The 25,735-nt window shown below is 35.5% G+C and overlaps 2 protein-coding genes and 1 pseudogene across 3 annotated transcripts; 1 reads left to right on the top strand and 2 right to left on the bottom strand.

Moving 5' to 3' along the window:
* Positions 1-937: 937 nt before the first annotated feature.
* On the bottom strand, positions 938-2,336 carry LOC144444462 (ATP-dependent DNA helicase PIF1-like; annotated as a pseudogene).
* A 1,570-nt stretch (positions 2,337-3,906) lies between these two features.
* Positions 3,907-5,857, top strand: LOC144453461 (UPF0696 protein C11orf68 homolog). 2 transcript variants are annotated; one of them, XM_078144767.1, is made up of 3 exons: positions 3,907-4,062; positions 4,266-4,683; positions 5,034-5,857. In XM_078144767.1, the coding sequence occupies exons 2-3, from the start codon at positions 4,415-4,417 to the stop codon at positions 5,566-5,568; spliced, it is 804 nt and encodes a 267-aa protein (XP_078000893.1). In that variant the 5' UTR covers positions 3,907-4,062; positions 4,266-4,414; the 3' UTR covers positions 5,569-5,857. The 2 variants fall into 2 exon arrangements, with proteins under 2 accessions (XP_078000893.1, XP_078000892.1); XM_078144766.1 differs by having other exon boundaries at positions 3,907-4,683.
* Positions 5,858-9,944: 4,087 nt separating this feature from the next.
* Positions 9,945-21,360, bottom strand: LOC144449200 (galectin-8-like). The gene is made up of 8 exons (XM_078139709.1): positions 21,047-21,360; positions 18,508-18,596; positions 16,475-16,685; positions 15,505-15,630; positions 14,346-14,510; positions 13,540-13,628; positions 12,716-13,038; positions 9,945-11,609 (listed from the first exon to the last, which is right to left on the bottom strand). The coding sequence occupies exons 1-7, from the start codon at positions 21,149-21,151 to the stop codon at positions 12,717-12,719; spliced, it is 1,107 nt and encodes a 368-aa protein (XP_077995835.1). The 5' UTR covers positions 21,152-21,360; the 3' UTR covers positions 9,945-11,609; position 12,716.
* Positions 21,361-25,735: the final 4,375 nt, after the last annotated feature.

The raw sequence follows: 25,735 nt of genomic DNA, 5'->3' as shown, positions 1-25,735 counted from the left end.
TTAATTAAAACATCCCTTATCTTATAATTGGCGAGAGATCACTTACATTAATAGTTTGCTTTGTATCTCATCTGCTGGGAGATTATCACACTGGACAAACACTCGATCATGCATAAACTAGTTAGGAAGAGAAAACGGATGTAACTCAAACCCATCGTGAATTGAATAAACGTGATTCTGGAGTAATTTTACAATGAATTGTTGCTTCCTGACCTCTTTATCTAGAGAAGAATGGTTTCTGGATAGATATCTTCTATAGTGATGAAGACATTTTGCAACTGCCCACCCCCAACATATCGAACTTTGGTTTTTCCGCAGTCTTCAAGTTCAACGTTCTCAACATTGACTTCTCTTTGTTCCTGTATTCGCACGACAGCAGCTACTTCTTTGATGATTAGTTTGTTAATCTCAAACAACATTGCCGACATGCACTCTAAATAATATACTGTCAAATTTGTGTCACATACTTTCGTAAACTTCTTCCTGACATTATCACTTGTAATGTGACTGTGAAGGTCTTCAAAGTGTGCAGTAAATGACTTCCTATCATAGCTGGTTGCATTTTCCTCTGAATTGTTTTTACAGTGTTTCTTGAGAATGTTGTAGATTGTTTTCCATTGGTTTCTTATGAAACCATCTATCCGGTCATTGTATTGTGTCGTTGTTAATTGATCAATAACTGCATTGATATGGTATGCTGGGGACCGTGGTTCAGATGCAAATACTGTGTTATCTCGTAAAAGACATAAAAAATGTTGTATTATTGAAGTGAGGAGGTGGCGAGGCACAGTAAGATTCATCACTGTCCAAAATGGATTGCATATTTTCAGTTTTGTCAGTGTTACTCCGTTGTTGTTTTCTGTTGCCTAATAACTGCTCCATATCATTTGCCCATGCCAGGGAAACATCATCATATTCATCTCCCCAGTCATCTGTTTCATGTGTTCTCAGAGTCACTGTTTGGCCTGCATGGCATATTCGCCTCATAGACTCTGTTTGCTTGCAAACACTCTAAAAACTTTATCACTTCCTGTGGTGGTGGTTGTAGAGAATGTTGGCTGAAACCAACGAGCTTGACTCCATTGAGGCATCTCACACGAGACAATGCAACATACAAGTGACCTGGTGCAAATACTTTCCTACAGTGTATTTCGGCTGCATTGAGACTCAGCCCTTGAGATTTGTGGACAGTGTATGCCCACGCTAACTTCAGGGGTATTTGTGTTCTTGTAGGAATGACAAAATTACCATTCTCAACAGCCTCTACTGTCCATGTTTTGGGTTGGACCTTCACAACTTGTTTGGTTGATGCAAATGAAACAACTGGCAGCCCATCGTCAATGCTGACTATAGTACCTGTCATGCCATTTCTCAGTGTTTTTGTGTAGTTGAAAATTAACATTACTGGCGCTCCAACCTTGAGGTGTAGAGTGTTTTCTGCAAGAGTTCGCCACTATCGATTGCTTTGAAGGAATAAATTTGTCCCGGATGTTGAAGTAAAGCAGTCATATTGTGATGTTTGACATCTATGTTATGTGTGTATATGGATGGAATGAATGACAAATGGGGGTAGTCGGCAGGGTTCAACAGTTTGGTTCTTTGCTGTAATATTGCCATGTGATGTTGACTGCAAGTACCATTGGCCAGCTCTTCTAATATAGCTACAAATGCTGGATCTTCTTGACGAAAGACTTCATCCAGTATAACACTGTGGTTTCCAAATGTCTCTTCCCACAACTCTGACTCAAAGGTGTAATGTGCCACATCATGGCGTGATCTTCAGTGATTGGGAAGTCTCAAAACACCAATGTGACAATGGCCCCATTCCAGCAAAAATGAATGGGCCATTTTCAATTTCAATGGGCCATTCAGAGATTCTAATGGGCCCAAGTTAGCATTCATGATCCAACAATAAAGCGAAATAGTTAAAATGAAGTAACCATCAATTCTACATTTTTATTGACAAAATATGAGCTCACACATAGGGAGGTTTCAAATGTGAAAGATGCATCTTTCAATTACATTGATGACGTTCTGTACGTTTCACAGCCTGACGTAAAGGAATTCTTTTTCCTGTGTTGCTTGCATAGTTTGCAATACATTTTACCGTCAGCACCAAATGAAAACCTCAGCCACAACCTCAGCCAATTCTGCTGTGGTTTTCGCTTTAGTTTACTACAAGTACCGGTACTAGACGTGGATGAACCAGTTTCTTCCTGTACGTCCGATGACGGGCCATCATTGGTATCTAACACTTCTGGCAGAGATTGCGTCTGCTTGGTGAAACATAGCTGAGGTTGTCGATGGTCTCGTTTCAATATCTTTTTCAGAGGCATGTTTAATACAGTAAACGCACATGTTTGCCAGCCAGAAATGTGGGGGATAATTCATCCATATAGTTACATTGTTTCTAAATTATGTATACGAGTAGTATGTAAAATTAAAAAAATGAGACTTTATAGTAAATGTAACGAGTTACTACGGAATGAATTGTGAGGTAGAATTGGCAACATTCGTTATTTCTGATAGGGCCTATAGGGGTACGAAAGTAAAAGTGTTCTTATGTAGTCACATGAAAATTAAATACATAAATAAGTAAAGTAATATTTCTGCTTGTTATTGTTTGTACAGTAGGGATGCATGTTCAAGTCGCGAACCGTAAGTCCGTACCGTATGAAGCCATGCAACCGTTGTAAGCCTGACACGGAAAAGTGGACATCGCGACGTTAGTTTTCTGTGGTAGCGATTTGAGTTGTTACCTACAAGATTAGTAATTGTGTTGATAAATTTATGCTTCAAGTATTTATTCTAAAACATCGGTGATCATAATCACTGATCGTAACATTCATTCAAGGAGTTGACGTCTTTTCTCATGCATGATGAATGCAGTGACGGTCAGGCGAGGTCTTCAAAGGGCATACTAATTTAAATATCTTGAATCGTATTGGTTTGACCTGTTTCACTATACCCGGGGAATGGTCATGCGTGTATCATATATTCAAATAGTCAAACATGGATAGAGGGACATGAAACAGTATGAGTATTCAGATTTGCTTTGCAAAAGACGACGTGTGGGGGCATCATTTCAAACAGCTGACGTGAGTTGGGTTTACAATGTACTTCCGTACTTCGCCTCTACCGAATCGGCACTCCAGCACTGAAGTGTCTAAATTTCACTGTTAGCCACAATGCGCCTTTGTGGGCGCCAAGAAGTCGATTTCAATGTGCCAATTTTCAATTAAATGCGACTATGGTGCGGGGTGCGTTGTCTTCCCAATCACTGGATCTTACTGGTGGTAACTGTCTGAAATCCCCACACACTATTAACTGTATTCCACCAAAAGGTGCTGTGGATATTGTCCAGTGTGATAATCTCCCAGCAGATGAGAGATTAAGCAAACTGTTAATGTAAGTGATCTCTCGCCAATTATAAGATAAGGAATGTTTTAATTAAGATAAGAGGCAAAGAATGGACAAGGCGTCTTTATTTAGTCAATAAAGAAAAGAGAGAATTACAGTGGTCTGAGATATAGCTGAGAGAAAAGTAGTCTATCAGCTAGTCCTCGGATGTTCTTCCGATAAAATATGACACACAGCCGAACAACGCTATCGAGGATGGAACAAGGGCAAGCCCTCACATGCGAACTTTGTTCGCTTATACGTGTAGTTATAGCATCGAAAGAAAGCCTGAACGTCTAGCAGCAAGACTAAGAGAAAAGTAACCAGGGAAAGAAAAAGATATAGTTTTAAAACTCAATGAGTGAATTGATCAATATCACACACAAAATAAGTTAATAGTTATATTGCACCACAAAAATTGATCATTCAATCGATCAATCATTCAACCAAATAATAAATAAATCAATCAATCAATAAATCAACCGATCGATCGATCGATCGATCGATCAGTTACATGCTCGCTGCCCCCTGTGGTATTGGCGCTGTTTTATACAGTAGCCTATGTAACCCCGGAAGACGATGAACGGCTGGCTGCAGCGCTAGATGACCTGACGTGACCCCGGATGTAAATATCGACAGCGTGTGAGGTTGGACAAATGCAAGGTGTGTACATATGTTCCGAGAACTTGGTACGGGTGAAATTGTAAACACGTTTCATCTTGCCTCATTCACGATTTATTTCAGCGACTTTTTGTTTGCCTTCTTTTAGCAAATGTAACGCTGCATTCAAAGCGTCACACGTTTTCCACGAAAACACAAAGTGAAAGTTACATTGTAACGTTGTACACCTCTTGGCTTTTGAACAGATTTGCACGTTGCTGGGGAAAGTGAAACATTAGAGATAGCTTTGCCAGTAATACTGGCAAAACACGCGGATAATTTAGTGAGTAAGTGGACCAAAACAACAACGACTTAAAGTCACTCTCAGAAATCAGTGCTGCGTACACAGAAAATAATGGCAACATATATGGATGACGATGAAGATCGTATGGACGAAGACCAAGATGTTCCGATGTCTGAAGATGTGCAAACTGAAAGCAACTTGCATAAATTTTCATCGAGTAATTACCATAGCGACACAAGGCCCTTGATGGCTGAAGATTATGCAGCACAATCCTTGGCAGCCGATATGGATGAATGGATCACATACGACCACAAGGCAGACAACCCGGAAGCGTCGTTTCAGGAGTTTATAATAAACAATAAACCGTCTACAGTTTCAAGGTAATAATTTTGAACACACACACACACACACACACACACTCTGTCTGTCTGTGTCTCTCTAGCTGTCTGTCTGTCTGTTTGTATGTCTGTCTGTCACACACACACACACACACACACACACTATTGTAGATGCAACCTTTCCCAAATTCTATGAAGGCATGTGTCCATTATTTATTTCCATTTCAGTGTTGTTAATCATACCATTGTAAAATCTACCAGAGTTCCCGAGATGATCAAGGTGTATGCAAAACACAATGTGTTACCTATCATATTTTTGTTCTTTGTCCATTCTTTGTCCTTGTCAGAGACTCTTGCATGACATTTTTGTCCACCATTTTTCTCCCCAACAGACTGTCAGGAGTTGGCTGGATTTTTGTCGAGAGTCCAAGTCGTCAAATTTCAGAAGATGAAACAGGTGATGTGATAGGCTTACAGGAACAATGGGAACTACTACAAAATTCTGGCCGTCCAATCAACTACCATACCATATTTGATCTGGCTAAAGCACACGATGTACTGAATGGCAAATGGCTGATGCATATGGACCCTGGCTTCAAAACGGATCATGCATGGGAAATGGTTGCTAAGGCAACTGTTCAGGGACAATTAGGATGTAGTGCAAAAGTGAGTCCCTTTGATCCAACAAAGCCTTACAGCAGACATGTGATATGTGTGTACAATAATGACTTTACTGATAAACAAGCAGTGTACGAACTGGAAGACAAAATCCGCAGTGTCGGCATCAAATGCCATCTAAGCTACAAGCCAGATGTCTACACATACCTTGGTATTTACAGAAACAACAAGTGGCAGATTAGGCCTACAATTTATGAAAGCATATATACATTACACAAAGGATCCCGCATTGACCCTCTTTATGAGTGAAACTTCTAGTGATATTGTACAGTGGTTTTGCTAAGGTCTAGGGATCCCAGTACAGTAAGTAAGGACTTGAGGGAAATTTGAATCGGTAAAATTTGCAAAGCTGTCCATGTAGCATAATTTCGATGGGGAACCCTTGTAATAAGACTGAGGAACGTGGGTAGATTTTACCTGCATGCTTACCACCCTCAGCGCAAACACTTGTACAACGAAAATGATAGCAACAAAGACTTTTTCCATTAATAATCATAATAATTAATAATCATCTTTTCAAACATGCCTTTTTTTTCTGCAGAGATATCATCATAAAACGTTTTTTTTTAGCACAACTGAACTGATAAGGTTCAGTAGTGCTATAGGCATGGCAAAGTGTCTGTCTGTGTGAGGATGTGTGTGTGTGTGTGTGTGTGTGTGTGCGTGTAAACAACTTAAATTGCTCGACCGATTGCTTTGATATTTGGTGGTTATGTTACTTTGGGTGTCTAGTTGGGAAATTGTTCAAATGAAAATGATTGCATCAGAGATGTGCGTTTTGGGTTAAAAAAATGTGATTTTTGGTCAAAACACTTAAACTCCAAAACTACTTAGCAGATTAGCCTGAAATTTGGTGGGAATGTTCTTAGAGGTGACTAAATTTAGATTTGTTCATGACATGACGATTCCATCAATAATGTGCAAATTAGGGCTAAAAATGTGTCTTTTTGGTCAAAAATCTTGAATTCCAAAACTACTGAGCAGATTGGGCAGAAATTTAATTGGTATGCATCAGAGGGTGTATAGATGAAGATGTATTAAACAAATAATGATCTCATCAGTAATATGCAAATTAGGTGTAAAATGTGAATTTTGGTCAAAAATTTATATCTCAAAAAGTACTTGGTCAGTGAGACTGAAACTTGGTGAGATGTTTCTAGAATTGTTATTCTGCAGATTTTCTTCAAAATATTTTGACACAATTGGCCCTAGCAACCATGACCGCCATGGTGCTATTTTCTAAAGGATTGGTTTTTCTTTTGAAAACGAAATGGTGTATTTGGGCTTTCTTTCTAAAATTTACATATAGGTTTTATATTTAAGGTTGAAATAGAGGTTTGTCATAAGCTGACACAAGCTGTTGTTACTGATACATTGAAAAGAACATTTAATATTTTTGAGAATAAAGTTATGAGACGTTATATTACGTCTTGCCACCTATCTGTTGAAACAGTTTTCTGGCTTTACAAAATATCATACTACTAACACTGCTCCATTCCATCTTAGCCACTTAAACAAAAATCCTAACAAAGCTCCATTTTACTATCATTTTGACGACATAAAAATAACAAACATTGCTACATTTTATGTCTGGAGATGTGGATTTGTTGTCATGAAAGATGAAATGTAGCAATGTTAGTAAGATTTTGTGGAGTAAAACAATGAAATTTGGTAATGTTCGTAAGATTTTTGTTGAGCCAGACAATAAAATGTAGCACTGTTAGTAATATTTGTTGAGCAAGATGATGCTCTGTTTCAGGTGAGAAGGTTTTAATGTTATTGTTGCTCTTGTAATAATTTAATAATTAAAATGACCATATTGATGAGGATTGGATATTTATTTTAGATTTTCAATTTATAAACAATTTTATCATGGCTTCCTACTTGAAAAATCAATGTGAATGAACATATGCAAGTCCTTGTTTGTAACTCAATAAATCGCAAAAAATTAGTTTTGTGTAAAACGTGAAAACTTTGTGACAAAGTTCAAGCTATACTAGCACTGATCTCTTGAGGATTTTTAAGTTTTTGTAAATACTTTTCACCACAATTTTAATATTTGTAAAATTGTTTGTTTTCTTTCTATAAGTTTGTATAAATCATTTAGTTTGCCAATGAGTAGCTATCCACAAATAACTTCACTGTGTAGCTATCTCACAAAAGACAAATGAAAACGTGCAGTACACTAAATTAGTTTGTTATAATAAACAAAATGGAAAAAACTCATTGACTTGTCCTTGTCTAATTAAAACTTAGCTACAATTTCTACCAAAGTTTCAAAAACATTAGAGCAGATGACTAATAGCTTGTTGCAGATTACTGTTCACTTATTCAGAATTGTAAAACAAACTGCACATGCTGCTACACTTTAAGATAGCAACAGTGAATGATACATTTTACATTTTTACCTTCCAGAAGGGAGTGTATTGAGTATATTGTTGTGCTTCTGTCTGTGTGTCTGTGTGTGAGTGTGTGTGTTTGTGGACATGATATCTCAAAACCTACAGCATCAGTTCTAATGAAATTTGCCAGTACACATCCTCCTTATGGCAACAAGAAGAACTGCTTATATTTCGGTAAACATCCTAAGAAGAATAATGAATAATTAGGCTAATTAACAATTTCCAGAAATTAGACTATATATACAGAGTGCAAGCTTCTAATTCTGTATAATTTTATACACACATTTGTGATACCAAAGTGCATCTGTCCTGAAAATATTTTTGATGTAGCTATTAGTTTTAATTTGTTATTTGCATATTTTGTAATTAGTCTTTTTAAACTCTCGGTATGATTTGACCTAATTTGAATATTGCCCCAACATATTTCACATTGTGTTGTGTTGGCCATAAATAGATTGGGCAATCTTGCTGGAGAATTAGCCAAGATAAATTCATACAATCTCTTCAGTATTGATTCTCAATCAAAAGATTTTTTGTACTTCGACAGTTAGGAACATGGTCGCAATTCTGCGTTTCTGTTTGCCATGTAAGATCTATAGCAAGGTCAACCAGGTCACCTTCAACTTCTGGGTCACATCACCCTCTTTCTACCGAAAATTCTTACACAAAGATCTTGCCAAATTTTTGTGAAATTTGTAAACTTTCTGGTCCATATATTAAGGAAACTATGAGTGAAAAACTGGACCGAAATTTTCGGGGATCAAGCATGCTTCATCAAATCGCCATAAAATCAGTATTCCTACAAATAATTCATAAATTGATTGACTTGCACGAAAGAAGAGATATCAGTTGAGTTTACAGTATCTAAAATGTTGGACTCTAGTGAAAGTTACGTACAATATCTATAACGCATTCAAATAATGAATTATGGTTTCGCCCTTGCATGTGACCAACAAACGTGACCAGGTTTTGCCCTCTTCATCTCAGTTAAAATCTGGTCTTGCCACATTTTGTGTACATGACATGAACTAATGTGCCACCATGCAGACATTAGATGAACATCATGAAGGAAGGATATCACCATCCACTTCAAGTATCAACAAATTTAAAACACTGGTATTGTCATGAATGTGTGTGTCTAGTTGCTGTACGTTTCATTGGTTGATTTCACTCTTGACTATTAAAATGTAACAAGAAATTGTATTCATTCAATCTTGCTATCTTAAAGTACAGCCTGTGCAGTTTTGTATTTGTTTCTACACAATTGTAGCAAACTGAAAGAGTGAACACTTGTCTGCAATGAACTGTAATTGCAAGTCATATTTGAAATTGGCATGGTTGTGTAAGAAGTTTTAATGTTTGATTGAAAATTTTACAATTGAACTATTCATCAAACTTTTATGATTTGAGAATGATAGCAATATTAATTTTGAATTTGAGAATAATTTTTGTTGATCTACAAGAATTGACCACTTTTACAAGTTTTCAAGAATAAAAACCCAACCAAGTAAATTTGAATGGAGTGCAAAGTCAGTAACTTTCATCAGTTGATGTGTTACAATGACCAACAGCCCCCAAAACTTAAATAACATTATACAACAATGACCTTGAAATAGTCTTTGGACACAAAAAGAACCATTGGTCTTTGGAATGAATCCCTTTTCAGATAAAGCAAAGCATATACAAAAGGCTCATTCTGTTATAGACTAAAGTGACCCCAAAATTAGATCCTTCTGGGCACCCCCCCCCCCCCCCCAAAAAAAATCCTTCTGGGCACCCCTTCAACTTGGAAGCTGAAAGTGGATTTTATCCCCTTCATCTTTAATAACAAACATATGCTTATACAAATTTAGTTGGTCCTTACCAGGTGCTAATGCTTTCAATGACTTACCAAGTTATTGAGAGAGAGAGAGAGAGAGAGAGAGAGAGAGAGAGAGAGAGAGAGAGAGAGAGAGAGAGAGAGAAGAGAGAGAGAGAGAGAGAGAGAGAGAGAGAGAGAGAGAGAGAGAGAGAGAGAGAGAGAGAGAGAGAGAGAGAGAGAGAGAGAGAGCGAGCGAGCATTTTGTTGGATACATTTATATGTATAAATTTATATATATTTGGACTATGCAAGATAATTTAACACATTGTGCACACACACAGATAATGAAATGCATTGTAACACCTTTATGTATTTGAAATAACACTAGTAATACATTACATATGTTATATAATATCATTTAATATACTGGTATTAGATTGCAAGATGGCAGATGTACCATTTTCAAATTCTCTGTTTATCAGTGTATTTAGAAACCACTAAAAAGCTAAACAGTATACTGCAGCAAAGTGTTTAATTAACAAAATCAGATGTAGCCTTCTAAGCAATATCAAAAATGAAAAAAAACATGAATTCATGCATCATGTAGTCTATGTCATAAAGACATTAACACATCACTGTAATTATAAGTAAAACAGAAAATTTAGAGTCAATGATGATCATAGGATTTTGTAGAATACCATAAATGACCAATGCTGCATGACAATTTTTGGTTCTGTCAACATCTTTTACAAAGTTCTACAATATATGACCATACTTAAATTTAGAACTGACTAACCATTCTAAAAATCAAGAAATGTGGTGCAACTGCCAAACAAAAAGATGCTAAAGATGCTACTTTGTTGATTTTTCTGCTAAAATTGGTCTTCTTACCAAATTTCAACACCAATCACCTTAGTATTACTCTTATACTGTAGTACTTTCAAGTTCGTACATTTGGAGAAAAGATTGGTATTAAAATCTTTCCAAAAAAAAAACCCACAAAAAATGCGTTCACAACTACAGACAGTACTACTAGCCTTATGACTTTTACCCAACATGGATTCTTGTACATTCTAAAGTATTTCTTTATTATGGCACAGTGAATTTTGCAACACCTTATTGAAGTTCATTACCTCTGTAGTTTACACTAATTTCATCATGACAAAAATTTGAGTGAACATTCCTGTCAAAAAGTTTGAGTTTATAGCACACTGATTTGTATGTGATATGTATATATATATATATATTTTGATTTACAAAGGTTATAGCACACAAAGTATTTTAGCATTGCACTTTCGATCTGTGTTATAACCTTTTTAAAATCATTTGGTCTACCATGCTGATCAACATTTTTGGTTCCATATATTTTGTAAAAGTATGACATTTTAAGAGATATTGGCAAGAATAAAAACTTCAATTTCAACTGAACAAGGATATATATTGCTGTCAATATACCCAATCATGGCACTGTATAATGTCACCACACAAGAATACCTCCATATTTTAAGCATCATTTATAATCATGACTATCTGAAAATCAAGATTTTTCTACATGTTTTTTTTTGGTAAATTTTTTAAAAGACTATTTTTCCAACTTTTGTGATGTTGGGGAATCTGAAGGACACTGACCCCAACATTCTGTGTGATAACAAGTTCATATCTGATAATGCCCCTACATACCTGTTACAACCATTTCCTCAACATGGCTCTGTATTCTAACGTCACTATCCCTAATGTCACACAATTTGTTGAAGAAGTGCCGAGATACATACTACTGTATTACTGAGGGCCAATGATCTTCAGTCTTGTCCGTCATGTATTACAGTTAAAATAAACATTTATTTAAAAACTGATCCTGGTTACTAATGAAATCCTAATGTATTCTTGTTACACAAAAGAACTGAATAAGGTCAGTATCACAACTGTTAGACCCATACTTCTTTCACCAATTTTTTTCTAAAATTATTGTCACTATAAACTTCTACATTTTTTGACACTTTCTTCACTTCATAGTCTATTTCATGAAATCAATGATGTCATCACCTTGACAGTTCCCATGGCAATACGTCTATGTTGTCATTGATATTCTGAAATGAAGAACAAAAGGAAGATACAGTGAATATTAATTAGTTTGATAATTACCAGGAAGGTGGGATTGTCAAGGCTACTTTTCAGCTGAATTTAGTTAATATTTTGAGCACTGTAGAACCAATGACAATGACATATAGATCAGGGTATAGATGCCATATTTTGCTGTTTGAATGTGTATCACTTGGATCATGCATGGTATAATTTATTGTGGAACTCTGAAAATACATCCACGTGAAAGTCCCAAAAATGGTTAAAATTTAGGTGTGAAAAACAGTTGTCAGGTAGAGCTTTATCAAAAGTTGATCCAGAACAAAAGAACTATCCTATGTAATCCTCATGGCTCCACTGATAAGTTAATACTAATGTGAGAACTTGGGATTGAAACCCTGGCCTTTAAAGGTTAATGATACAATTACTATATAAGTTCCTGTATCTTGCTGACCCTTTCTCATCGACTCCTGCATCATGCTACCATTATCATCTATTAGAGTCAGAAAGATGTGACAGTAACATTGCCATTTTTACATTTGAGATCCAAACTTAGATATTTTCGCCACCAGAAAAGTTTACGTTTTTCAGTTGCAGTCTTCAACTACATGTAGTTTTCAAATACCAGATTGGTACATTGTGTTCATGTACAAGGTCATTTTAGTTACTACTTTTTGCATGTTTGTTTTCCAGCAATATATGCGAAAATAAGTCCAGTGAAAATTTCCAGCTTACAGTATAAATCTTATCAGTGTTATTTGGTAAAAGTTATTAATTATCACTTTGATCTATGCTATCAACACTAAATCCATACTAAAATGCTTTGTAATTATGCATAATTTTGATAATACTAACAAATTTGACCAATACACTGTATTAAAAACGTGTATAATTCTCTTGATGTGGTATGTGTCACTATCAGTTCATTTCCTTTGAATTCATTAGCACCATCTAAGAATGTTTACTACTGTTCAAAAATTGGAATTACCACTTTTAATATCTAAATGCCTTCTTCTTTCTGTAACCTTAAAGCATGCATAGGTTGACGTCACTCCCCTTACATCAAAGCCAATTCATGTACGATTACATATACAATACAGTGTAATCAGTTTACCTTACTGGAAGCGAATCTGTGTCACTCTGATATCACCACCGATATCAATCCTATCAATCTGACTGTATGAGATACGATGGGCATACTCCAATAGATGGCGTCCGTTAACTGCAACTTTGAAGCAATCTGGCTGACACAGAAAGATGATTTCAAAATTGGTATTTGCCGTAAATGGAAAGTATGGAGCTCTCCTTTCCTCTGTACCCCATCCATTATCTTTTCTTGTGTTACACACTATAGCAGACTCACGGGGCCGGGAATTGAAATGGAAGGGCAAACTCCGACTCAGCTCCTTTCCTCTTTCACCAAAATTGACTCGAAACCTGTAAACATATCAAAAGAATTTCATTTTTTAGAATGTGGAATTTAACTAATGAAAAATATTAAGCTTTCTTTACCCTTGGAAAAAAACTTAAATCACAACTGGCAAGAACAACATATCTCCGTTTTGAAGTAAAAGTTACCAGTGGAATGACATGTTTACTCTTTATTCAGAATCAAATTTCCAGACTGTTTTTGACTTACTGTTGATGATTTTTCAATATATGGGAAAGTGACATTACTTGTGATTACTAGTGTTTACTATTTATTTTTAAATTACTTCCTGTACATACAATAACAAACATTTTGCACATTTTCATTTTTTTTGGCACTTTACTGAGTTACAATACGGACTTGGTTTATGTTGGTTCAAAATTGCTTTTTTCAAGTAGAAAAAACATACTGAAATTGTTTTGTTACTTCAAAATCTAAAATAAAATCATTAAGCATCCATATTGCAACTGCAAGATTAAGCTTTCAAGCTGCGTGGACATTAGACATACCTATCAGGGTTGTTGAGAACGATACCATTGATAAAGATCATTCTACCCGGATACATTCCTCCAGGAATGGTGCAGGAGTATGGCAAGGTCTAATAGCAAGGAAAAATGCAGATTCAACATAAGATAAATCAAAGAACATAGAAAGATTTAAAAATATTGATAAACCCTCTATTAAACCAACAATAATATGCCGCCTGAAAGAGAGGCCTTTTAATTATTTCTGTTTGCATTGTTCATGTGGTCTATTAGTTCAATCTGTGTGATCATTAGATGGACTTCAATTGGCTACATTATAGTTAAGACCATTAAGCTCTTCTTCATGGCGACAAATCATCAGTACATGTTTACATTTTAGCACTCTTACATTTTTACTGATACACTAATTTATGTAATTGTTAATGTTACTATATAAAGTTAACACAGTCTATAGATGCTTGCATTTGCTTTGTTAAGGTATTACACTATTGTCAATGTAGAGGACTGCTGACCAGTACAAAGCAATTCTATCTATCTATCTATCTGTCTGTCTGTCTGTCTGTCTGTCTGTCTGTCTGTCTGTCTGTCTGTCTGTCTGTCTGTCTGTCTGTCTGTCTGTCTGTCTGTCTGTCTGTCTGTCTGTCTGTCTGTCTGTCTGTCTGTCTATCTATCTATCTATCTATCTATCTATCTATCTATCTATCTATCTATCTATCTATATATATATATATATATATATATATATATATATATATATATATATATATATATATATATATATATATATATATATAATGGTAAAACATTTTGAAACATTATGATTCACTCACTGGATTCATGATTGTACCCCCAGCATGTGCTTGTGGCATTGGTGGTGGTACTGCTGCTGGTGGTGGGAAAGCTGGGTTACCATGGTGATGGTGTCCGGGGTGTCCATGTGCATGGCCTGGTGGTTGGTGGTGTCCAGGGCGTCCATGTTGAGCAGGTGGACCCCCCTATGTAGAAAAGAAGAGTGATCAAACTGAAGGCTAAATTTGATAACATTCATTTCACTTTATATATTCTGGATTATCATAGCTAGCATATGAAGATGAAAACTATTATATGTATTTTTTAATACGTACATGTAGCCTGGAATAGGGTTGTCGTGAAAACTGTAAATAGTGCAGTAGAAATGGCCTCAGCTGACATGAAAACACACAGGACTTGATGGTTTTACAGCCAACAACGGATTCAATTGTTTACTTTCTGACTATATACAAGTAACATGATTTCTATTAGTAAATAGTTGGTCAGGGAATTTTTTCTCTGATCGTTTGTTCAAACTAATCTTAATCATTTTAATTAATCGCTGGAATCTTTTCTTAGCATGCAACCTGTCTCATTCCTGAGAGCTAGAAACTGGCAAAATCAATTCTGTACATTCGCAATGTATCAAATAATAAGGTGATCATCATGAGTCTTTTCAATTACTTCGGAATTAATACAACACAAAAATCTACCAAGTACAACACATGAAAGTATATTACTACCACAATATCAATCAATGGGAGGTGGGGGTTTGTTTTCAGTTCAAGAATATGGGGCTAATGGTCACCGACATCTTTTGACTATCAATTTCTGAAATTGTTATCCCAATGGGAATACCAGCCTACCAGGGGTATCAGTTCATTTTGAGCCCTGGCCTGAACATTGTTTTATCAGTTGTGGATAATTAGAACTATGACTTTAAAAGTGTGGGAGTGGTCTCTCCTTATCGCGGTATCCAATGGATTATTATTTTTTTCAGATACACTGGCAGACTTGAAAGTTGACTATTTAATTTTAATTAATTTTGATCAGGAGTCCTGATACTAGCCACATCATTGGTGATAGCCATTGCTACAATGGTAATAATGTTTAAAAAAATTAATTTCTACATAAAAAAATAATGAGGTACATATCCTGTATTACACAAATGTTTAAATGTTACAAGATGTTGACAGTTACCTTTTCACCACCCTCATATTTGATAGAATAAATTTTGACATCTCCAGCAATGGCCAAAGTATCAATCTTCTTCAGAGGTTTTACACGATGCACATACCCAATGAGATGTTTGCCATTCACAGCAACCTAAATAAATATTTGATTTTAAGAATATAAAGAATAGTTATACACTCGTAACACCAGCTGTTGAGTCCTGATTATCAAAAAGTACCTTGCTTGGAATTTGTAACTTGCAGGTTCAACCCTTGCCACTACCATTTGTTCATGTTCTGAGTGGCTAAAGTCCTTGGGCAAGATTGTAGCCATGATTATGCCTCAGTCAACCCAACTGCATCATTAGGGCTCTGGTGGGATAGAGGTTGCAATGTGAATGCTTTAATCCTATGCACTTACTTACACTTACTTACACAGAAGCTGCAATGGACTGAATGCTCCCCAGGGAGTTGAAGGAGTGCAAAGGACTGTCGTGCCATTGTAGATCTGTGCCAGGGTTAATAATTGTACTTTGAGTAGTGGGAATGCACTATATAAAAATGCAGAAGAAATGTTCCTACCAAACTTAAAATCAATCCATCCAGTGATTTCTCACTTTATGTTGTACACATACACACGCATACACACACACACACACAAACATGCATACATACATACATACAGAGAAAACTTGATGTCTATAGCACACTGAATCTCAGTTCAGTTGTGTTAAAAACTGACATAATTATTATCATTATTAAGACAGTAACAATTCAATATTTTTTTGTGTCTCTCCCCCACCAAAGGAACTTGTGAATGCAGAGTGATGTTTGACCATTGTTATATATGAAATAATTTGTATTCAATAATATACACACATACAATGGTCAATGGTTTATCTCAGACACTTTGATCACAGCCTGAAGTATGGATGTTCCAGTTTTCTGTACTTCTGGACAGAGGTTTTTAGTTATAGCCTGTTACCATGGTAACTAACCTTATATTCATTTTTCTCAGCCAGAATCATCATTTCAAAATTGTCGCCAGCTTTAAAGGGGTAGAAGGGAACATTGCGTTCTTCTTTTTGCCACTTTTCATTTTCCAGGGTGTTTCTGACGAGTACCCCTTGTTTCACTCTCACACTGAAGTGGAACGGTATATCAGCTCTAGGCTGTGTAGACGCGCCAATTTGGAGATTTATTGTGAATCTGAAAGTACAATGCAAAGACAGTGTCAAAAAAAAATTGTTTTGATGTTTAATACTCATGGAATAAATTACAAGTTTAATATGAAAATTAAATTTGCTGCATATCTTTTCTCTAAATTTGTGGTATTAACCCTAGACTGTAAGATATGTTGTGATGTTCCGCCCTCACTGGCCTCCTCTCACCGGTGGTAGGGGTTGGCCGATGTGTGAGGACGCCCCGTCATGGCGTACCTTACAGACTATATTAACCCAAGTTCATTTGTACTACATGTAAATAAAAAGTGATGCTGCAGAAATGAGGCACTGAGAGCAGAATGCTTTTCACGTTTCCCGCAACAATTTTTATTTGTAAACAAATACTGATAGTACACAGACACACGAAAATTATACATTTTGTCTTGTCTGATCTTACATCGGGTACTTGGCAGTGATGTTTATTTGTTTCACGGTGAGTTAAAATGTACTACATACACCATGTTATTGTCTGAACTGAAAATACGGATTGTATACCCTGGTTATTCTACAACTGCCGACATCAGACCGTGGATGAATGGAACCTGTTATAAACAAGGAAAGTAAACAACTGAATTGGATCAATAACACTTGGCACAGCATGTTGCAGTGTTGCAGCCAGAGGGTTTTTTGGGTCATTTGACACACATTTTTTGGACCTGACCCACAATTTGGAAGTGACGGGTCATAGATGACCCACACTAAAATTGTATGCAAATATGTTTAGAAACATGACCACGCCTATAGCAACAGCCAAATGATTGCGTATATTGCAAAGATAACAACAGGGTTGGATAGGCAACTGCATAATCATTCAGCAAATATCTAGCATGGATCAGCATGTGGGTAAATATTTTTAAAACTGTACAGTTGTGCTACAATGCCATTGGTGCTTTTTTGTAATGTCTCAAAAAAAATGTATGATGACCCAGAGAAATGAAAGTCTGGGTACACTATGTCTCACTCTTTCAAAAGGCTGGCCGCAACACTGATGTTGGAAGTACAGAGACTTGTATTACATTTCATCATTTGATAAGAACAGTTTTATGACCACTTTACATAATAGTTCAGTTCCCCTGGCATTTCATATAAAGAGGCCATAAAACTGTTCTTATCAAACCATGAAATGTAATATAAGTGTTATTAATCCAATTCATATATTTACTTTCAATGTTGTAAAAAGTTCCGTTTGTGTCCTTTGCATCCACCCACTGTCCATGGTTATGACAACATGCTATTTACACACTGGTTCTGTGGTGCTCAAAGTATGAGTCAAAATGTTCCATTTCACCATTATTGTTGTCGGTTTTTCATAATTATGCTTGAGGAGTTATAATAATATTATTTCCCAATATTTGTCATCACTCAGTAGGAAAATACTGGTGACCTAAGGGTTTTGTCAGTACATGTACTTATCTAGCAAACTGTAGTGACAATGTAGGCCTCTTTAGGTCACTAGTATTTTCCTTGGCTAAATGATGAAAACAAATTCGGATATAATATCTACCTTCTATGTGTGTGTGTGTGTGTGTGTGTGTGTGTGTGTGTGTGTGTGTGTGTGTGTGTGTGTGTGTGTGTGTGTGTGTGTGTGTGCGTGCGTGTGTGCGTGCGTGTGAGTGTGTGAGTGTATGTGATTGGATTTTGTTGATAAAGTTATAAGAAAGATTGTGGGCAATGTAAAAAACATTGTGGTGTCCAATTGAGATCTCTACACCTCACCATCCATATAGCAATTGCAGCAAAATCATGTGGACAATGCAATTTTCAACTGGCATTTGCCTATTCTTGTTAACTGTCACTGGAACACTTACCTATCACAATTCCTTGGTACACTTCCATTAATTGTAATCATTTTACCTGGTCTCATACCATTTTGAATTTGACCAGTAAAAGGAATTTTCTGTGAAAGAAGACATGACAAGATTCAAATCAAGTAAATGCGAAAAATAAATCAAAAGAAAAATTAAGTCAATTAGCACCCTGGTTTTTATTTTCTGAAAAGAAATTCACACTCTATGTCCTTTCAAACCATTTAACCTATAACTATATACCTTTGGCTTCCTGATCTCCTGAAGGTTTTGTGAAAAATGGGGAAGTCATTAGAATTTTGAAACAAACTTCTGTACGACTGAAAGCTTAGAATCATTGAAAAGAATTGTCAATGGTAAAAACCGGTGCATGGCAAACATAATTGCTTCAAAATGAGTGGGGGAAGGGCCTAGGGGAGGGGGAGCCAGAAGAAAATAAACTGAATTGGTCATAATACACTATTCATGAAATCATCACTTTGAACTAATCATCACAACAGTGTGCACATGTCTGCCATGTCAGTGCCTACAGGAAAATTCTACTCATCCAAGGTCAAACCATACATGTTGTCTTTACTTTGCAATAAAACATTCAATGGGGGTGTGGTGGGGTGGGGGTGGGGCTGGGGGGTCTTACTCAGAATGAAGGTATCACATCAGCTGTGCATCAGTTTTTATCATGTAAGGTCCGACCCGGTCTTACTGCTGACTAGCCATAATGATATCTTCTCAATATCTCAATAGTATTAATACAAAAAAAATGTACATGTCCTACTCTTGTCTGTTATACTGTACAATTCATATACAGTTGAACTGGGACATAAAATTGCATCACTACTTTTTGATAAATTTCTGAGTGTACAATTGATCCATGTACTAATATACCATAGCCACTGGCATGCACATGTAGTACTAGTGTTTTTGTTATGATTTACAAACTTCCTTTACATTATGTACATGTAGGGTATAATAAAGATCATAAAATCATAATTTGTTGACCTACTTTATAATCACTGAATGTACATGTGTATTTTCTACATTAGAACTGTTAAAAGTACTATTTTCTATGTTCAGGTAAAATGATTTTATCAAAACATTTCTTGTTTGATTTGCAAATGACCAATTTTTGTTATAAAATGTAAATATATTTTACCTATTTACTTTATTAGGATTAAAATGACATAATTTGTCATTTTCACTTTTTTATTTTGTATATCATTACATAATTGTATCACAGATTACTTGAACTGGTGCATGTGCCTACCAGTGGTATTTTCACTGCAGTGCAATACTGAAAATATTATTGCATACCTGCATGCAAATGATATGCAAATGAGGACACAATCATTCATTTTGCATGAAAGCATGTCATTGCATACACAGGGAACCATGCACACTCCTGTAACAAGTAATATGTTTGTCACGTTTCAAACCTTGGACTTCCATATTAAAAAAAATGTACTTATTTGTGATAGTTCCTATGGCAATCTGGAATGTATGTAACTACATGAATTAGTATGTTTGTTAGTCACTAAGGGATACAAGCTTGATTACCGTGCTGTATATGTATCTATTTTAAGGTTAATGTTTTATTATATTGGTGAATAAAAATTATTAATATTACAATCTCCCCCTTGGACAAAACTCCCTTTAGCTAGAGAATCCAGTGTATTTGTTATGGGTATTAAGCACATAAAATCTACCTGAGATCCCTGAGCATTTTACCAGCCGGGGGTTCATTACACAAATACATGGCACAATGACATGGAAAACTTTACCAGATTTCCCTCCTCTGTTACCATGGTTTCCAGACCATAGCAAAAATAGTAGGATCAAAGCATTATTATTAGGTCAGTTTAGTTGATTTATATGATCAATGTGCATCCAAAGTTGATAAAGTGTTCAGGTTTCAAATAAATTTGTCAACAGTCATGCATAATTATTTTGTTTTTGTTTTTATTGTTTTCAGTTGAATCAGCTCATATTTGATTTTCTACAGTTTGATATAAAAATATACTTAATGCCATTGGTATGTTCATTCTGAAAAAAAAATACTGCAATGGATATTTTGTATTGCAATCATATTTGTTCAAGTTGGAGATATCAACTACATGTATGTATTACAAATATTCATATTCCTGTTACAGTATCATTCCATTTTTTGTGTAACTGTAAATCCCATAAATATTTGTTACATTCATCAACTTTAATAAATTAAATGCCTACTAGATGTTTCATTTTTCAACAAACAACTGTTATTCATTGATACTACATCGGATTTGCACACATTTGCCAGCTGTTGTGGCCACATCTTGGGTGTTCGTGCTTACACAAATCGAAAGCAAAAGCAGTAGTGTACATAACTGTGGTGACATTATTATTAAATTCCAAGAAAAATACCTGAAGTTCAGTTTAAGCTAATTAACGATATTTCGCCTTCTACTGGTGACATAACCATTTTGTAGCACAGTAGCATACTAGTATGTTACTCCACAGATAAGTAACACTTATCTGTGGTTACTCACTGTCATGCAGTACTTACAGGATTTACGACTGGTGGCACTGGTGCTTGATACGGTTCTTGGGGTTGATACGGTGGGTAGCCTTGTTGACCATAGTAAGGCTGCTGTGGGGGCGGGTACGCCATGACGACAATCGTTGATAAAATATACACGACAGAAGCTATTTTTTACCAACAAGTCGGACTTTACAGTCTCGATCACAAGTTACTCTCAGGTGCTGGAGTTCCTGTTTCAGCAATCGTGTTGAGCTGACTGTGCAAAAAAGTGCGATGCGATATGGGCAGCAGCTAGCAGGCTAGGTATGACAAAGCCGGAAGTAAAACAGCTCAAATCAATCACACGTGACATGTCATGTACTCGTATCTAGACGCTTTACCTCCCGCTTCACAAGGCTGAATCCGCCTTTTCGTGAGTACAAATGCAGTAAATGATACATGTTCAAGTCAAGAGGTCTTGGTGACAAAACAATGCGGATGTTTAATTACATAGTTCTTCGCCTCGGGAAGTGCAATTCATGACGTACGCGATATTATTTGTTGATTCAAGTCCCGGATTCAAGTCCCGGGATTCATCTACGCATGGATATGTCGTGACACTGAAGCACTCAGTGCCAACAAGTAAACAAGGGAGTGTAAGGCTCAGCGTACACAGCTTTACGACAGTGTAATTTACTTTGTATAATAGTACACATAATATATGGGGGGGGGGGGGGTGGGGGGTGATAAATGGCCACATGGATAAGGATTTATTATCTCTTTAATTTATAAAACAAGTTTATCATGACTTCCTACTTGAAAACTCAATGTGAAACAACATTGACAAAAGCCTGTGTTTGTAACAGTATAGAGCCCGAAAAAATGTTTCAAATATGTATGTATGTATGTATGTATGTATGTATGTATGTATGTATGTATGTATGTATGTATGTATGTATGTATGTATGTATGTATGTATGTATGTATGTATGTATGTATGTATGTATGTATGTATGTATGTATGTACAACAACAAACATTTTACACTTATGATTTTTTGCCATTTATTGAGTGACACAAACAAGGACTTTGACAATGTTGTTTCGCATTGATTTTTCATGTAGGAAGTCATGATAAAATTGTTGTATAAATTCAAAATAAATACATAATCCTCGTCCATGTGACCACTTTAAAGGTACAATAAACTGTCTCATAAGGGAGCCGTCATTATTTACGACCTGGGGGGGGGGGTCGGAGGAATTGCTTCGAAAATCCACAAAATTTGAGTGACCCCCCTACCTGGCTTGAAATTTTTTCGTAACCCCCCTCCTTGATACAATTTTTTTTCATACCCCCTCCACCATTTTAGAGTCATCATAACTCGTTAATGGTGCGCTACAAACATTGAGTGTTAATTCCATTGAAACATCACATGCACACACACTGCACACACATGTATACATATGCATACGTACGTACATACATACATACATACATACATACATACATACATACATACATACATACATACATACATACATACATACATACATACATACATACTTACAATATCAAACTTTTTATTTTGAATTTGAATTTCCTTATAACGTTAGGAATGTAGCATATTTCAAGAGGAAGGGGTAACAATGAATGCAGCTTATTCCCAAAGTAGTACCATAGGTAAAATTTGAAATTAGGTGGTATTAGTTGAATCAAAGTTTGAGGGAGCTAAGTACGGCATACCGCATCCCGTAGATTTTTGAATTTCAAGGACTAATTGAATACTTTCTGGTGCTATTTTAACATGTATAATTTTGAGTAGCCCCCCCCCCTTTCACTCCCCATTTTTGGGTACCCCCCTTTCAATCCCCAGTTTTTGAGTGACCCCCCATTCCTCCGACCCCCCAGGTCGTAAATAATGACGGCTCCCTGGAGTTGCTGTTTCAGTTGTTTTCGTACGATTCTTTGATCTGTAAGCTTGTAAATGTATGATTGTTTAAATCATGGTTTTACGAACAATTTCGTCTTGTATGTTAGTAATTTCCCTTGCGTATTTTGTACTTAGTTGTTTGTATGTATGTATGTATGTATGTATGTATGTATGTATGTATGTATGTATGTATGTATGCATGCATGTATGTATGTATGTATGTATGTATGTATGTATGTATGTATGTATGTATGTATGTATGTATGTATGTATGTATGTATGTATGTATGTATGTATGTATGTATGTATGTATGTACGTACGTACGTACGTACGTACGTACGTACGTTTGTTTGTTTGTTTGTTTGTTTGTTTGTTTGTTTGTTTGTGTGTTGTTTGTTTGTGTGTTTGCTCACTGTGGTTTGCTTGCTTGCTTTATTTAACAAAGTTAAAAGAAGACAATATAAAATCACAACACCAAAACACCTGTGCTTGGATAACGCAGTAAAATCGGAAGACTGAACCACATACAATACAACACGAATTCGAACAACGATACACAGTAAAACAACACACTATATAGAATGTCGCTATCAATATTTCTTACAAAGACGTTTAATATGATGATGCATTTTTATTTTTATTTCATTGGCTACTTAGTTGTTTTTTTTGTTGTATTTCAGCTCATGCCGCTAAATATATTGATGTACAGTACATGGTATCTGTAAAAGTAGAAAAGAGGAGTGAACAGTATCGAACAGTGAAGGGAAACGAGCAAGAATTTGGGAAGAACTAGCAATAGCGACTCAAAAGCGAAGACATAGATATATCATAAAACATAAAATATATAACCGCAGGCTAATTTTTAGATGAGCGCCATCTACGAGAAATGTTGAGGATTTTCCGGTGTCTGTGTGCTAAGGGTAACCCCACAACGATTTTTTAAAGGGTAATAACTGCCTGTAATGAAGACATGAACTAACCTGATTAGTATGAGTAAAGAAGACCCCCACCCCAAAGAACGCTTGACATTTTGATAAAATAAATTGCCATTGACAATAATACCAATACCGATACATACCTGTACTATCAAATTTAAGATATGCGCCCTCTACGACAAACGTTGACATTTCTGGTGGTCTACTCTATCTTGTGTAATATAGAGTACTGTAAATGTATGCAAAAACAAATAAAAGGGGATAGGAAAGTGATGTGTTGAAAGTGCTGTGTTTTTTTTAGCTATGTAGCTAGTTTAATGGAGCACGTCGTCATTCTAAAGTTTGTTACCATAGTTCAATTATATTTCAAAGTTTCAATGTTTCCTAAGACTATTGTGCAATGCTTCACAACATTGTCACTTTGATATAATTATAAACTGTTCCCACACCCTAATAATTGGTAGATACTAGGTGTCCTATATGCATTATGTTAACGTTAATTTACTTGCTAATCCAATTTGCCATCCAATTCACCTTGCGGTGAACTATAGTCATTGGATTTTGTTTTCACACTGTCGGTTTTGCTATATCTGACAGGAGTCAGAGCAAAGTCGTGAAAGTGCAATTGGGCCGACTTTAATATTACTGTTCTGTATTTGCTCTAAGAAAAACAATTAAAAAAACACCAACAGATAATACAGTGTCTTATTCCTTCGGTACAATACCATGTACAATCTCTCTGAACAGTGTCAGTGTGAGTTGAGTGAATAAACTGAGAATTGAATTACTTAGCTGTCACGGTATATTGTATAATGATAATACTAGTAATATATAGTAAAGCAACACTAGTTTATTTTCAACTCAAAACCGTGACCGTGCCGTAATGGTCAAATAACACTAGTTACAAAACACAAAGCTAGGAAAAGTTCTAAAAAGACAAACCGGTCCAAATTAACAGGTAAACAGTGGAACACAAAAGTCTTAAAACACATGATACATATAGACCTACTAGAATCAAGTTTCTGTTATAAGCTTACATAGTATATGATCACCCAAAGTTCTCTATCAATATTGACTTTATATTTGCAATAAGTAATGCCACTGTACAATGTTACGGACGCTGCCATAATATATATATATATATATATATATATATATATATATATATATATATATATATATATATATATATATATATATATATATATATATATATATATATATATATGAATATATATATATATATATATATATATATATATATATATATATATATATATATATATATATATATATATATATATATATATATATATATATATTGCGCTATTGTGTTGTATCGCTTAAAGCTGTCGAACCTCGATCCTAACCCCGTAGAATCTCTGGCGGTTTTTGGACAGGGACTGGTGACTACACATACGTCACAGTGGGTGATACTTCCGGATTTTCCATGGGATGAATGCACATTTGAATATATATATATATATATATATATATATATATATATATATATATATATATAGTTTTAAAAACTATTATGCTCTGCCACTGCGGTATAGAGCACTGTCTTAGCAGATTGATACTCACCGAGTTATATATATATATATATACATATATATATATATATATATATATATATATATATATATATATATATATATATATATATATATATATATATATATATATATATATATATATATATATATATATATATATATATATCATCTAGTGAAACCGGGGCCGGACGCGTTCAGGATAAGGGACCGGTCAGTTTCTTCGACCGGGGATGGATTAGTAGGGGGTCACCCTGTTTTCGAAATTAGCAGTAGGGGTGGGGCTTCCTGTATTGAAAATTTTGGAGGGGGG

The sequence above is a fragment of the Glandiceps talaboti genome, chromosome 2, assembly GCF_964340395.1.
Source record: "Glandiceps talaboti chromosome 2, keGlaTala1.1, whole genome shotgun sequence".
Lineage (NCBI taxonomy): Eukaryota > Metazoa > Hemichordata > Enteropneusta > Spengelidae > Glandiceps > Glandiceps talaboti.
The sequence above is the reverse complement of the archived record's forward strand: the minus strand, read 5'-3'. Positions and strand labels throughout refer to the sequence as shown.